Raw genomic sequence first — 16,319 nt, 5'->3', positions numbered from 1 at the left:
GGGCCTTCAGGTTCGAAGCCCACATCGAACTCCTCCCCTCAGTAGTCCTGAAGTTCCAAAAGGCTAGCTCAGTACTGTTTGCCCTCTATGACAATCTACAGCAGAAACTTCGTCGCCCAGAGGCTGAGGGCATCCTGATCTCGGTCCCCAATAGTCATTGGGCTGTACCCATCATGGTCCTTGAGAAGCTGAATGGATCTCTTCGCATTTGTGGGGATCTTAAGGTCACTGTCAACACTCAGTTTGTTATTGACTCCTATCCTATACTCAAGGTTGATAACATCCTGTTCTGCTTGGCTGGTGGCAAGGTGTGTGCCAAAACTGAACTGCGGGAAGCCTACCTCCAGTTGCCTACGGATGAGTTGTCGAAAACAATCTTGGTAATCAATACCCCTTTTGGGCTCTTCCATTACAACCGCCTCCTGTTCAGGGTCACCAGTGCTCCGGCCATCTTCCAGTGCTATTTGGAAACATTCACAAGAGACATTCTGGGGATGGTTAACTGCCTTGATGACATCTTAGTTGCTCGCATCTCCACCTTGGACTTGGCCTGAAATCTCCAGCACCTCTTCCATGCTCTTCAGGATGCTGGCTAATGTTGAAACAAGGAGAAATATCTTTTTTTATCCTCAGGTGACCTACCTCAGCCATGTTTTGAGAGATAATGGCACTCGACTGACGCCCCAGTAATCAGCAGCTGCCAGCCCTGAAGGACATCTCCCAGCTAAAGTCAGTCCTGGGTCAACTCCATTACTACCGCCATTTTATTCCACATGCTGTGGCTCTGGCGGAACCCCTCCACCACCTCCTCCATAAGAATGTTACCTGGGACTGGTCGCCTGCTTGAGATAGGGCATTCCACTTCTCAAGTCTTCTCTCCTGACGCTGGCTTGCCTTGTCCCTTATGACCCTACCAAGCCTCTCACCTTGGCTGCCGATGCGCCAGACTATGGTGTGAGGGCTATCTTGTCTCATATCATTGATGAAGTCGAGAGTATGGTGGCCTTTGTCTCCAAAACACTATCCCTGGCTTAGCGTAACTACAGCCAAATTGACAAGGAGGCCTTGGCCATCAGCTTTGGGTTTAAGAAATTCCAGGATTTCATCTATGGCTGTCACTTCACCTTAAACACTGATCACAAGCCTTTGGTCTTGTTGTTCAGTGCTATGTCCACCATCCCCACGAGGACTGCTCACTGCCTCCAGCACTGGGCCTAGTTCCTCGTGTTATATTCCTACAGCATCCATTTTTGGGCCACAGCTCTCCATGCCAACGTGGATCTTCTCTCCCGATGGGTGCCGACCCTGAGTTCGATACTGTCATGATTTCCTGTTTCCACCTGGATGATGCTGCTGCTGAGGCAGTAGCTGATTTGCTGCTAGATTCCAATCTAGTCACACAGCGCATGGCAGATGACCTGACCCTCCAGACAGTGATGCACCACGTTCAGCATAGGTGGCTCAGACTGTCATCAGCTGCTGCAGCAAGAGGTCTGGGCCTACCAGCACCACTACCAGTACCTATCTGTCAGAGATGCGGCCTCTTCAACTTGGGTGATAATGAAAAATGATCATTGGTGTGTTGTGCTCCTCCACCAGCGGGCCTTGGAGCTTCTGCACATTGGTCATTGGGGGACTGTCCTGACAAAATGACTTGCCTATCAGCAAGTCTACTGGAGGGGGGTGGACGCTGCCTTCTCTCACATGGTGGCCTCATGTCCCTCTTGTCAACAGCTCCATTCGGTGCCCCCTTGATGCCTGTTCCTGTGGTCTCCTGCTCCTTCTCCTTGGTCCCATTTAAAGGCCCGTTCCTGAGCTTCTCTTGAATTATGCTTGTGGATGCAGGCAGTGGCTTTCCTTATGTCTCTCGCATGTCCCCAATGACATCTGCCCATACCATCCAAGCTCTTTCCCACATCTTTGCCATTGAGGGCCTTCCGGAGATGTTGGTGATTGACAATGACCCTCAATTTACATCTGCTGAATTTACCTTCTTCTGCACCATCTTGGACATCAAGTTGGTTCATACTACTTCCTTTCATCCTGCAGCTAACGAATTAGCCATATGGTTTGTCCATACATTCAAAGTCCACATGCCGAAATTGCATCTTCAACACCTTCTGAATGATGCCCTTACCACCTTTCTTCTCTCCTAGTGGTTCACAGTTCAGGATGGGTCATCCCCAGTTGAAAAACATCACGACCGCCCTTCTCGGTCCCCCTTGTATCTTCTGTTCCAATCTTCTTACTGCCCAGCTCCTCCATGTTTGGCATGGCCCCGTTTTTCTCTACAGGATCTGATCTGGGCAATGGTGTTCACCTGGAATGGTCCCTGGTGGGTCCCCACCAGGGTCATGTCACTCATCAGTCATGCTATGGCGACAGTCACCCTCGACGATGGCATGGTGTGCCAGAAGCACACCAACCAACTTCACACCCAGTGTGGTCCGAAGCTGGCTCCTCTGCCGTCTCCAGACCTGTTGGCCCTCAGGGATGCCAGTGCTCCTCTCCATGACCAACAGCCACCTCCGCAACTGCTACCAGTCACACCCCAGGCGGACATCTGGCAGAGGTCCTTATGCCCATGGAGGTGGATCCTGTGCCTGTGTCCACTACTGGTCTCCTGTTGCTGTTGGCCCTGGGGCCCAACATCGAGATGAGCTTTCCACCTACACCTGGGGGGGGGGGGGGGGGTGGGGGGGGGGGGGCACGGGGAGCTCTGCTGCGGTGGCCTTCTTTAGACATCATCGCATCCCACTTCAAGTCCAGCCAGCATGGGATGCCTTCATCACAGGGAATTTATTCACCAGAAAAGCTACGTCGTCTGTGTTGTCAACACAAATATTTCGGCCACAACACCAGGTCTCCACCAAAGGCTGCCAGGGATGGCTACCTGCTCACGGAGCCTGTAGAACCGCTTCACCAGAGGTCACAGCTAGCCCAGGAACTACTTTGATATGCTAGGCATGTGATCGCAAATAATTCTGGCAGATACATCCACTACATGGGCTTCATAGGCCGGTGCACTGCTGGTGAAGGACAGTTTGACACATCCCTTGGAAATATACAGAGCTGCTACCGCAGCAGCCATGGCCAGATGCCTCTTCTAGCTGATCAATCTCTTGCAAATGGACTTGGTATAATCGACGAAAATCTTGACATTGTAGATTTGTTTGATTGTGCTCTCTCCCCTCTCTCCCCTTGAAGAGTTAGGTCTTTTCTATTATTATTTGTCATTTTGTGTTTGTGACAATCCGCAGTTGGGATTGAGTGAGTTGTTCTTTTGGAGATTGTATTTTGTTTTGTTCTGGCAAGTCCAATAAATTGTTTTTCTGCATTTCTATTCTGCTAGTGCATATACTTCAATAAGTTTCTGTTTTCTTTGCTTTATGCTTATAAAACTATGCTGATAATGCTGAACTACAATTTTTTTCAAATTTATTTTCATGGTTTACTGTCAGGAATAATACCCAATCTAGAGGATTTTTGGTACCAGCAGGTTACTATGGCCAGTGCACTGTGACCAGTTTTTGTCCAAAGTGCTAGGCAAGGTCCTTTGTTTGCTCAGAAGGGGAAGCTAGCAGTGGTCTTCTCCCATTCTGGCCAGTCATCAATTACAGAATCAAGGTGCCTGCCCTGCATTCTTTCTCAAATGATTTTACAGAATCTAATTGATAAAAGAACGCTATTTTTGCTTTACATGCCAGCTTCATGATGATGTGCCCATCCTTTTGTTAATGCTCATAGATGATGTAATATTTGCATGTAAGTAAGACACAGCACGGAATTTGAAAAAGTTTGTAATGAGAAACAGGGGTCACAACAATTTCAATTTTATGTTTGATGCATACTACATAATATGGTGCTGCACATGAAATTCAGCTAAAATATTGAATTTTGCTTTAAGTTGGTTGAAGGCCTCTGCCTGTTACATATCTTGAGAAAATTGATATGATGTAAGTCAGAGTGAAATATCAAAAAAATCATCATATTTTGAAAACAATTTTAGATATTGAAATGAGATTTTGGCATATGATAGCCTGCAAAGAGGAGAGTATTTTGCCATATATCTATTATGAAAACATTTCTTCATTTATCACGTTCTTCCACAAACTGCAGACTTTTTTAAGTTAAAGAATGTAGTTTTTATGGGCCATAGATAGGTGGTGAAATGAAAAATGTGAAGACATTACTCATTTATTTTTAACCAAGGAAGTGATTTTTTATAACCCATTAACCTTATTTTTCCTCAGTACCTCAATAAGCTTAACCGATGTCTTTTTTAGAATTCTCTCACGGCTGTTCCTGCATGACACGTTAGTGAGGTGACATTGTAAACTGCACTGTCTTTTGACAAAAGAAGCAAATTTTAATAGGGTAACAAGAGAAATGAAGGTTTTTTCAAAATTTACCACTCATGGTGCTTCTCTGAAAGCTACAAATTGTTAACAAGCCAGGCATAAATAAATTGCTGCTTTTGTTGCATTTTAGGGGAGTGTAGAAATTAACCAAAGCAGAGGTGACAGATCTTTTGGAATGCTCACCATGTAAGTGTGGGCAAAAAGGGGTTCCACTTAATATTTACAAAAAATGTGAGCCTAGGCTTCAGTTTAGAACAGCACTTCCCCTACAACACTCGGATTTCCCGTACAGCACCTGCTTGTACCCACCAGCACTACTGCTCTCCCCACATGTGCCCAGCTGATTGATTGCACCAGCCACATTATTCTGCATGCACTCACTAGGCTACATTATTCTGCATGCACTCACTAGAGATGAATTAAGTATGATGTTGGTCGATGATTTTAAGAGCAGAATCTTTATTATTCATTCTACCAATATAAATATATTCTCAGTACTTACTAGCAGATGGGGCACTTTTAATGCCCATTATTTCTTCCATAGCTATGTTAATTGTTTCAGAATTGTAGGAACTATATGGAGAAATAAGTTCTAAAATAATTAAAATGTTTTAGCAGTCTCACCTTTTCAGAACCAGTAGCCTGGAAGGATATTGTCTGTAGACAACAGAAGAACCAAATGGGGTGCTAGTTCCTTGTAATCAGGCTTGCTGATACTGTTCTCTACCAGTGGTAGTGAATTCCAAAAAGCCAAACGACCATGTCCAAAAGTCTGACGTGAACAGAACTGCAAATGTTGACTCTCGGCATCTGCAGATATTAAGAAATGTCATTTTGATGCAATATGATGTTTTTATTAATGTCAAAACATCCATGAAAACTCACTGTCAAACTGCAAAATATTTATATTCACTAAGAATATTTTATTTTCTCTTGACAGCAAGGTAGAAATTTATGTGTGATGTACATTGATGAACTGGTGAAGAGTAAATTCAATGAAACTCTTTAAATGCAACTACTGTTTTAATGTTGTTGTTGTTGTGGTCTTCAGTCCAGAGACTAGTTTGATGCAGCTCTCCATGCTACTCTATCCTCTGCAAGCTTCTTCATCTGCCAGTACCTACTGCAACCTACATCCTTCTGAATCTGTTTAGTGTATTCATCTCTTGGTCTTCCTCTATGATTTTTACCCTCCGCGCTGCCCTCCAATACTAAATTGGTGATCCCTTGATGCCTCAGAATATGTCCTACCAATTGATCCCTTCTTCTGGTCAAGTTGTGCCAAAAATTTCTCTTCTCTCCAATTCTATTCAGTACCTCCTCATTAGTTATGTGATCTACCCATCTAACACTCAGCATTCTTCTGTAGCACCATATTTCGAAAGCTTCTATTCTCTTTTTGTCTAAACTAGTTTTGTCCACGTTTCACTTCCATACATGGCTACACTCCATACAAATACTTTCAGAAACGACTTCCTGACACTTAAATCTATACTTGATGTTAACAAATTTCTCTTCTTCAGAAACGATTTCCTTGCTATTGCCAGTCTGCATTTTATATCCTCTCTACTCCGACCATCATCAGTTATTTTTCTCCCCAAATAGCAAAACTCCTTTACTACTTTAAGTGCCTCATTTCCTAATCTAATTCCCTCAGCATCACCTGACGTAATTCAACTACATTCCATCTATTTTGCACTTCCTGTCAATCTCATTTTTGAGATGTTTGTATTCCTTTTTGCCTGCTTCATTTACTGCTTTTTTGTATTTTCTCCTTTCATCAATTAAATTTCATATTTCTTCAGTTACCCAAGGATTTCTATTAGCCCTCAACTTTTTACCTACTTGGTCCTCTGCTGTCTTCACTATTTCATCTCTCAAAGCTACCCACTCTTCTTCTGCTGTATTTCTTTCCCCAATTATTGTCAATCGTTCCCTAATGTTCTCCCTGAAACTCTCTACACCTCTGGTTCTGTCAGATTATCCAGGTCCCATCTTCTCAAATTACCACCTTTTTGCAGTTTCTTTAGTTTTAATCTACAGTTCATAACCAATAGATTGTGGTCAGAGTCCACATCTGCCCCTGGAAATGTCTTACAATTTAAAACCTGGTTCCTAAATCTCTGTCTGACCATTATATAATCTATTTGAAACAGACGTGGCTTATGATTCTGTTAATAATAATTTTTTCCCTTCTAATTTTTCAGCTTTAATCTAGTTCTCTATAGGTACCCAAATATTTCAAAACATTAATCAGGATGGGCTTCATATAGATACACAGTGTGTAAGAAAAGAAAGAAAGTGTTGAATAATTTGACAGGTGCTAGTACTCATCAAAACAAGAAAAATAAGTCCAGAAAACATGTGTCCAGATATGCATACTTTCTGAGATAAACATATGTTCAGAGGAAGGGCTGTGTGACTACTGGTTGTGGATATTAGCACAGTCATTGCATTGGTGCTCTGTCAAATGTGTCAGCTGGATATTATGCTGTCTTACTCACAGAAATCTACCTACCCTTAGGTGGACTGCAGTCTGTTGTGTGGTTCTAGTCATGTTGTACCCTATGTTAGTTTTCGTCTTGTTTGTGTGCCTTATTGTACAATGCTGCCAAGCCTGGGTATGTATAATGGTGATTTACTTCTCGCAAACATGGATTCACTTATGTGTTTACTTTTACTGTACTGTTTGTACATACAAATAGTGTCGTACATCTCTTCTGCCACTTTTTAGCATGGAAGCCTACCACATGAGAAGTGAAATGGTGGGTATGATATTCTGGTATGGTTTAGCAAGTGGACATACCCTGTGAGCCCCTTCCCTCTACTCTGATAAAGCTATTTGGCAGACTTCCAGCATCTGAGGGACATAGGTAGCCTTACACCTCAGAAGACTCACAGTGGAAGGTCCTACACAGTCTGTGCATCTGACATGGAGGAGCATGTGCTATGTTTGGTGGAAAAAAACCCATTGGAACAGTATGCAATGATTAGCAGCAGCAGAACATGTGTTTCACTTTCTTATCTGGGCTACTTTGTGAACAACTGCTGTACACGTATCATCTACACCACAGATCCACTGTTCACATCCAAGATTTTATTTACTGATGAGGAAGGTTTCACAAGAGATGGTGTTGTGAATTTCCATAACCAGCGTGTATGGGCAGATGTAAATCCCCAAGCAATTCGGGAAAGTGGGCATCAACACTGATTCTCAATGAACATACGGGCATGCATTGTATTGTATTGTATTTTATTGTATTGTATGGAACTGAGGACCTAGAAATGATGGAGAGGCTTCATCCCCTCCATAGCCCTCAGTGGTTCACAACCACACAACAGGCTACAGCAGTTCACTCATTCCACCACTGCCCCACACCAAACCCAGGATTATCATGCAGTTCGGCCCTCAGTGGACCCCTAGGGAACGTCTCACACCAGATGAGTGTAGCCCAATGTTAGGGTGGTAGAGTAATTATGGTGTACGTGTATGTGGAAAAAGTGTTTGCACAGCAATCGCTGACATAGTGTAACTGTGGCAGAATAAGGGGAACCGGCCCACATTCACTGAGGCAAATGGAGAACCATCATAAAAACCATCCACAGACTGGTTGGCACACCGGACCTTGACACTAATCCATCAGGTGGATTTGTGCCGGGGACTGGCATGCCTTCCCACCTGGAAAGCAGTACGTTAGACCGCATGGCTAACAGGGCGGGCTGGGCAGGCATACTTGGTTACAGAGTAATGTGGCCATACATACTACCACAAAGGTTACATGGAGCACATTATCTAGACTTTCTCAATAATGTATTACCTACCTTGGTGGAGGTAGTGTCACTGCAGCAACAAATACAAATGTGGTTCACGCATGATGGGAAGGACCAGCACACTTTCGTCACAATGTGTGTGAACATCTTTATGCGGACATTTCAGGACCTCTGGATTGGCCAGGGGGACCCCGCATCTTGGCTTGCTCATTCTCCAGACCTCAATCCCCTAGATTCTGGTTATCAGGACATTGGAAGGAATTGGTCTACACCACGCCAATGTCACATGCAGACACTATAGGGTCATGTCTTTACTGCACCAGTAGGTACAACAGAGACTGGTATAGTTCAAAGAGTGCATCATTCCTTATGCTAGAAGCCAGAGGGGTGCATTGTCACAACTGGGCACCATGTTGAACACCTCTAGTTTATCACAAAAGTATGCATTTCTAGATGCATGTTCATCGATCTCAGAAAGTATGAATGGGATTCTGGATACGGATCTTAATATACGTAATAAACAGTTCCCAAGTTTCCTATATAAACATATATTTTACCATAAAGACTGATATACATGAACACCGCATGAAGTACAAAGGCAGACTGAATTAAATATGGTGGCTCGTCAGAGCAGTTAATGTTCCAAAGATTGTAATTTGTGTGGTCAATGTGACCTATCGATGCCACGCAGCCACCCCACCTTCCCACCCTTCACCCCCCCCTCGCAGTATGGAGTACGGTCTATGAGCCCTGAGGGGGTGTTGGGGGTCGTGTGGGTGTCAGCGTCGGCGTGAGTGGTGAGGCAGCAGGCACACGACCGGAAGTTCCATTTCCGTTGGGTCGGTGTGAAGAGGTGCAGCAGGCAGCTGCCGGTCCAACTCATAATCCAAAAACTAGCTGGGAGGGATGATGCGTCAGCCAACTTGGAAGTAGTGGTATGGGAGAGGAGGCGGCATGTGAGCACACATTCCCCGAATTCATACTGAGCCGTCCAAAGAAATGAAAGCTCGAACACATGACGGGTCGCACTCTTGTGGGAGGGACAAGCTGTGCACCATGTTGATGTTGAGTTCCTTGGTGAGGGTCGGGTCTGTGCTGTTGGTGAACAGTACAAGCACACAATTATCTAACACCATAATTGACATGTCAATGACGGGGTCGGGTGGTACCTTGCAGCGCAAAATGAAGGATGGGGCTTCCGCATCTCTGGTACCTGAAATGTCTTCAAAACCTGTGAATGGGGATGATGATGGCATGCCTGAGGAACCCGCGAACTGCGGTGGTGGCTCGTTGGATGGAGAACACCCAAACGTAGATTGAACGGACTTGTAAGTGGGTTCGTCGAAAGAACATGTGCTCAGGCAGTCCGATTGGGATGGCAGAGAGGTGTCAAGAGTCTACGAAAGCAGTCTTGAGCATGTGTAGAGAAACAGTTTGCGAGCTATCTTTTATCATAATGTCAGACATCTTGGAAGGGGCCACGGTAAAGGGGTTGTAAGGGTTGTTGGACAGAATCTTCCCTGAGCATGACATGTGAGCAAGTGCTGAGTGTGGTCGGCATGTAAGTGTCAGGTAGGGAATGGCTGACAGGTGGGTGTAGTTGGGTGTTTCTAAAGTGTGCACGCATCCTTCTGCTAAAGTCTGGGAAGGAGGGGGAATCCGCAAGATCTTGGGGCAGAAATAGTTCCCCAGGTAAAACCGGGTTTTCGTCGAAAATAAATTTGGAAATCATACTATGTAAATCTGGTTTAAATGTAGAACATAGACCCAGCAACACCCAAGGAAGTGCCACGGACCAGAGACAGCCATGGCACCTGAGTGCAGTTTTAAGGGTGCGGTGCCATTGTTCCACCAACCTGTTGCTTTGCGGGTGGTAGGCTGTCGTATGGATCTTTTTAATACCGCAAAGATTACAGAGAATTGTAAAAAAGTGCAGATTCGAACTGTCGACCCTGGTCAGTTGTGATGGTGGACAGACAGCCAAACCTAGTGATCCAAGAAGAAATGAATCCTTTGGCCACAGTTTCTGCTGTGATGTTGAGTAAGGGGATGGCTACCATCCAATGAGACATTCAGTTTATTGTGGACAGGATATACCTGTGGCCCTCCAACGAAGGGAGGGGACCGATAAGGTTGATATGTACATAACAGAAACGTTCCTTAGGGATGTCAAACTTGCCGAGTGGTGGAGAGGTGTAATGTCCTATTTTGTTTTGTTGACAGGAAATGTAGCTTCATGCCCATGTTTGACAGTCCCATTTCACATCTTTCCACACTAAACGCTCAGTGACGAGGCAAGTAGTGACCCAGATGCCAGGGTGGGTGAGATTATGCAAGGCGTTGAAAACTTGTTGGTGCAGCGTGGTCGGGAGCAAAGGCCGCAGAATGCCTGTAGCAGAATCCCCACCACATTTAGTCCAACATGCCAGGGAACTTAGCCTTGGTAAACATGAGCAAAGGCTGTGGGTCCTTGACCAGACCCTGTAGAGCAGTGAGGTCGGATAAATCGACCATACTTGAAACGGCATTGATTCGTGAGAGGAAATCAGCAGGGATGTTCTCCATGACTTTGATGTAGCGTACGTCTGTAGTAAATTGAGAGACCAGGTCGAAGTGGTGGAAGCATTGGGAGGGGGGAGGATCTTCTGGTGGGTTGCAGAAGGCATCTGCCAGTGGTTTGTGATAAGTAAGAATGACGGCCCTCGATGTCGGTGTGGAAATGTTTGATGGCCTCGTACACCGGCAGAAGCTCTCTATCAAAAGCGGAATATTTCTTCTGTGCTGTAGACAGTTTATTGGAAAAGAAATGAAGTGGTGAATCTGTGTCACCTTTGCTCTGTTGTAATACTGCCTCGACCGCGATGTCGCTTGTGTCCGTAGTGATGAACAAATCAGCACACAGATCAGGGTGGGCGAGTACGGCTGCATGAGCTAAAGCTGATTTAAGAACCCTGAAAGCCTCTAGCAAGGGTTCAGTCCAATGGACTGGTTTAACGCCCAAAGTCTGTTTGCCAGAGAGCAATCCATCAGCGGGGCCTGCATGGTGGTAGCAGAGGGTAGATGACGGTGGTAGTAGTTTGTAGTACCTAGGAAACATCTGCATTCTTTGTACATAGCTGGGGGGTGGCAGTGATGTGATAGCCTGCATGCAGGATTTGGGAGGCTGCATTCCATCTGCAGAGACAGTGTAACCCAGAAATGTCCCAGAAGACTGACACAATTGGAATTTTTCTTTGTTGACCTCGACACTGTTGGATACCAAAGTCTGGAGGACCTGGAATAAATGATCTTCATGGTCTACAGTCAATTTGCTGAAAATGACTATGTCATCCAGGTATGCGAAGCAGAACCTGAATTGTCGTAAGACTGAGTCAATGAGATGTTGCCACGTTTATGCCAAATTCTTTAAACCAAATGGCATGAAACTGTTCTGGACCAAACCGAGTGGTGTGATGATTGCAGTCTTTGGAACGTCTTCCGGTGCTATGGGAATCTGGTTATAAGCACGTTTGCTGTCAATCACACTGCAGATTGTGGCGCCTGATAACATATGAGTGAAATCATTTACGTTTGACATGGGGTAATTGTCCATGACAGTGTGACGTCTGTAATCACTACATATTTGCAAAGAACCGTCGTGTTTGGTGACGAGGTGAATTAGTGAAGACCAATTGCTGTCCAATGGCTGTAAGGTGCCTGCCCCCAGATGTTCGTTAATTTGCTGCCAGGCCATGCACAACTTGATGGGGTTGAGGAATCTAATCTTGTGTCTAGTAGGAGGGCTGGCAGTGGTAATTACAGGATGTATACATGCACAAGGAAAAAAAATTCCCGGATTTTTCCCGGATTTTTCCCGGATTTCCCAGTTAAAAATACATTTTCTCCCAGGTGACAGTGTATTTTCCCTTATCAATCCTTTGAATGGTTATGGTTTTATACATGGACGTACAATTTCCTGGCACTTTAGAAAAAAAAACTCAGGGGGAAAAAAAAACCTTTTGGAAATATCTTTGCTGTGCAGCAACATGTATGCTGTGTATTTTTGTATTACGACAGCACACATTGGAATTCCACAAAACACCGCATGTACTTTCCGAAACATTGAAAACGAGATTTCGATGCACTTTTTTAAGCCGTTTGTAGCTTATGTCGTGTGATCTTGCCAGCCGATGACAGCGGATATTCAGAGCATAGGACACGTGATGTAGTCAGCCAACAGCAACATCAGTGTTATGTAGCACAAACAAACAAATAGAGAAAGTTTAAATTAATATACATAGTGTTGCTACATGAAAAGCAAAGCTTTCACATATAATATTGGTTTCAAGCTGCAAGAGAAGCTAAGCTTTCTCATATACTGTTGCTCTTTTTTGCATGTGTTACACCTTAAGATATATCACACAAATGTGCCAGTAAATTTTTTAATAATGACATAAATGTCTGATCTTCATGGTTCGAAATTCTTCTAAATGGCTTGTCATCAAAGAGTTGATTTTTAAATGAGAGTCAAACGCTCTGTGATTTAATAAATTCATGGTACATTCTTGCACATAGCTCAACTTATGTAAAAGGATATTTACTTTGAAAGCAATGCTTTTCAAACCACCATTCGCAATATTTTCCCGCAACCTGTTAGAAATAGGTTCGTTTCAGCAGTTGCCAGAGAGTGCAGATAACAGGCTTGTGTCCGTAGTGATGAACAAATCAGCACACAGATCAGGGTGGGCGAGTACGGCTGCATGAGCTAAAGCTGATTTAAGAACCCTGAAAGCCTCTAGCAAGGGTTCAGTCCAATGGACTGGTTTAACGCCCAAAGTCTGTTTGCCAGAGAGCAATCCATCAGCGGGGCCTGCATGGTGGTAGCAGAGGGTAGATGACGGTGGTAGTAGTTTGTAGTACCTAGGAAACATCTGCATTCTTTGTACATAGCTGGGGGGTGGCAGTGATGTGATAGCCTGCATGCAGGATTTGGGAGGCTGCATTCCATCTGCAGAGACAGTGTAACCCAGAAATGTCCCAGAAGACTGACACAATTGGAATTTTTCTTTGTTGACCTCGACACTGTTGGATACCAAAGTCTGGAGGACCTGGAATAAATGATCTTCATGGTCTACAGTCAATTTGCTGAAAATGACTATGTCATCCAGGTATGCGAAGCAGAACCTGAATTGTCGTAAGACTGAGTCAATGAGATGTTGCCACGTTTATGCCAAATTCTTTAAACCAAATGGCATGAAACTGTTCTGGACCAAACCGAGTGGTGTGATGATTGCAGTCTTTGGAACGTCTTCCGGTGCTATGGGAATCTGGTTATAAGCACGTTTGCTGTCAATCACACTGCAGATTGTGGCGCCTGATAACATATGAGTGAAATCATTTACGTTTGACATGGGGTAATTGTCCATGACAGTGTGACGACTGTAATCACTACATATTTGCAAAGAACCGTCGTGTTTGGTGACGAGGTGAATTAGTGAAGACCAATTGCTGTCCAATGGCTGTAAGGTGCCTGCCCCCAGATGTTCGTTAATTTGCTGCCAGGCCATGCACAACTTGATGGGGTTGAGGAATCTAATCTTGTGTCTAGTAGGAGGGCTGGCAGTGGTAATTACAGGATGTATACATGCACAAGGAAAAAAAATTCCCGGATTTTTCCCGGATTTCCCAGTTAAAAATACATTTTCTCCCAGGTGACAGTGTATTTTCCCTTATCAATCCTTTGAATGGTTATGGTTTTATACATGGACGTACAATTTCCTGGCACTTTAGAAAAAAAAAACTCAGGGGGAAAAAAAAACCTTTTGGAAATATCTTTGCTGTGCAGCAACATGTATGCTGTGTATTTTTGTATTACGACAGCACACATTGGAATTCCACAAAACACCGCATGTACTTTCCGAAACATTGAAAACGAGATTTCGATGCACTTTTTTAAGCCGTTTGTAGCTTATGTCGTGTGATCTTGCCAGCCGATGACAGCGGATATTCAGAGCATAGGACACGTGATGTAGTCAGCCAACAGCAACATCAGTGTTATGTAGCACAAACAAACAAATAGAGAAAGTTTAAATTAATATACATAGTGTTGCTACATGAAAAGCAAAGCTTTCACATATAATATTGGTTTCAAGCTGCAAGAGAAGCTAAGCTTTCTCATATACTGTTGCTCTTTTTTGCATGTGTTACACCTTAAGATATATCACACAAATGTGCCAGTAAATTTTTTAATAATGACATAAATGTCTGATCTTCATGGTTCGAAATTCTTCTAAATGGCTTGTCATCAAAGAGTTGATTTTTAAATGAGAGTCAAACGCTCTGTGATTTAATAAATTCATGGTACATTCTTGCACATAGCTCAACTTATGTAAAAGGATATTTACTTTGAAAGCAATGCTTTTCAAACCACCATTCACAATATTTTCCCGCAACCTGTTAGAAATAGGTTCGTTTCAGCAGTTGCCAGAGAGTGCAGATAACAGGCAACACCATGCTTGGGTAGCTATCATGATGTAGGAAGCCCTTATGTACGTACATGTAAAACATTGAAAGATCATATGTTGTCGTAAAAGAAACAAGACATCAGAGGATATTGCAAGAGCATCGGAACTTCGTGAACCATATTAAAAGGTGCACATTTTAAGTGCATACCTAAAGGGCACATTTATACGTCCAGATTCCCAATGAAATAGACCTTGACCTGATATTAAACTTTTCAGTGCTATTTTCAGGATTTAAATTTTCTTGGAGCACTGATACTGTATTATATCATATTTCGGTCTTTATTATGGCACAATGCCATAAGTGCTAGAAAATGAAAACATGCACGTGAAATGCTATGAACAGTTGAAACTAGCCAGTACTGTGGAATTAAACATTTCATTTCAAATACATTGACTGCTTCTGGAGAAAAGGTTAACAAAAGCCTAATTTCTTTAGCAAACAGACAAAAATAACTTCATTGTTCCACAAGACGATTAATGCTTGACTGTCAGAAAGGTGGAAATACAATAAAATCTGAAACTAATGACATATTTCAGCCTTCCGTAATTATATGAATGTGTTTTAATTCACTTGATTGCTCCCAACACAGAAGTCTGTTTTGTTTTCATTTGACATGAGAGTAAATGAAGGGGAAACAGCAAAATCACTAAATGTAAACACGGGTCACGTGGAGTCTACACACTATAGCTCAGACTGTTCTGTGCTTCAGCCCTGAATCTACAACATTTGAGAACCGTTCATCTTGTAGCACACATCTTTCTGAAAAGTCTGAAACATAAAACATATGTATTTGAGGAAATGTAAGACATATTATTTGGTCTTAAGTATGCCATAATGCAGTGCCACACCTCTTCATAAAGCATTTTTCTACCGCACGTCCAAACTATATTCAGGAGAGTGGAAATTGAAATGTCCTGTGGTGCCTCTCCTGCTTCCAGTTGGCTGGCTTGACAGCCTGCCCCTCCTTCAAAAAAATCTCACAATTAATAGCGGATGGTTTATTTGTAATCGAGAGAACAAGAACTCTTCAAAATATCTGAACTCTTTATTGCCTAATAGCTAATAATTTGCTTTTTTGTGTAACATAAAATTAAATATAGGATATATAAAACCAATATTGACAAGAGATAAGCAAGAAATTACACATTTCTTCAAACCTTAGCTCCTAGCATTTTTTTCTCTCTAATCTTGCTACAGCTTTACATGGCATGCTTTCCTTTCTGCAAAAGAATCTACACTCCTGGAAATTGAAATAAGAACACCGTGAATTCATTGTCCCAGGAAGGGGAAACTTTATTGACACATTCCTGGGGTCAGATACATCACATGATCACACTGACAGAACCACAGGCACATAGACACAGGCAACAGAGCATGCACAATGTCGGCACTAGTACAGTGTATATCCACCTTTCGCAGCAATGCAGGCTGCTATTCTCCCATGGAGATGATCGTAGAGATGCTGGATGTAGTCCTGTGGAATGGCTTGCCATGCCATTTCCACCTGGCGCCCCAGTTGGACCAGCGTTCGTGCTGGACGTGCAGACCGCGTGAGACGACACTTCATCCAGTCTCAAACATGCTCAATGGGGGACAGATCCGGAGATCTTGCTGGCCAGGGTAGTTGACTTACACCTTCTAGAGCACGTTGGGTCGCACGGGATACATGCGGACGTGCATTGT

The 16,319-nt window shown here is 43.5% G+C and overlaps 1 protein-coding gene across 1 annotated transcript in view; it reads right to left on the bottom strand.

Annotated features, from left to right (window-relative positions):
* The window catches only part of LOC126268026 (juvenile hormone esterase-like), a 530,118-nt gene that overhangs the window by 42,140 nt on the left and 471,659 nt on the right, over positions 1–16,319 (bottom strand). Inside the window, exon 12 of the mRNA XM_049973445.1 lies at positions 4,986–5,171. Within this exon, the coding sequence (XP_049829402.1) occupies positions 4,990–5,171 (182 nt within the window). The 3' untranslated portion in view covers positions 4,986–4,989. The remainder of the gene's footprint in view (positions 1–4,985; positions 5,172–16,319) is intronic.

This window comes from Schistocerca gregaria, chromosome 4 (assembly GCF_023897955.1).
Source record: "Schistocerca gregaria isolate iqSchGreg1 chromosome 4, iqSchGreg1.2, whole genome shotgun sequence".
NCBI lineage: Eukaryota > Metazoa > Arthropoda > Insecta > Orthoptera > Acrididae > Schistocerca > Schistocerca gregaria.
Note: the sequence above shows the minus strand (reverse complement) of the source record. Positions and strands in the feature narration are given on the sequence as shown.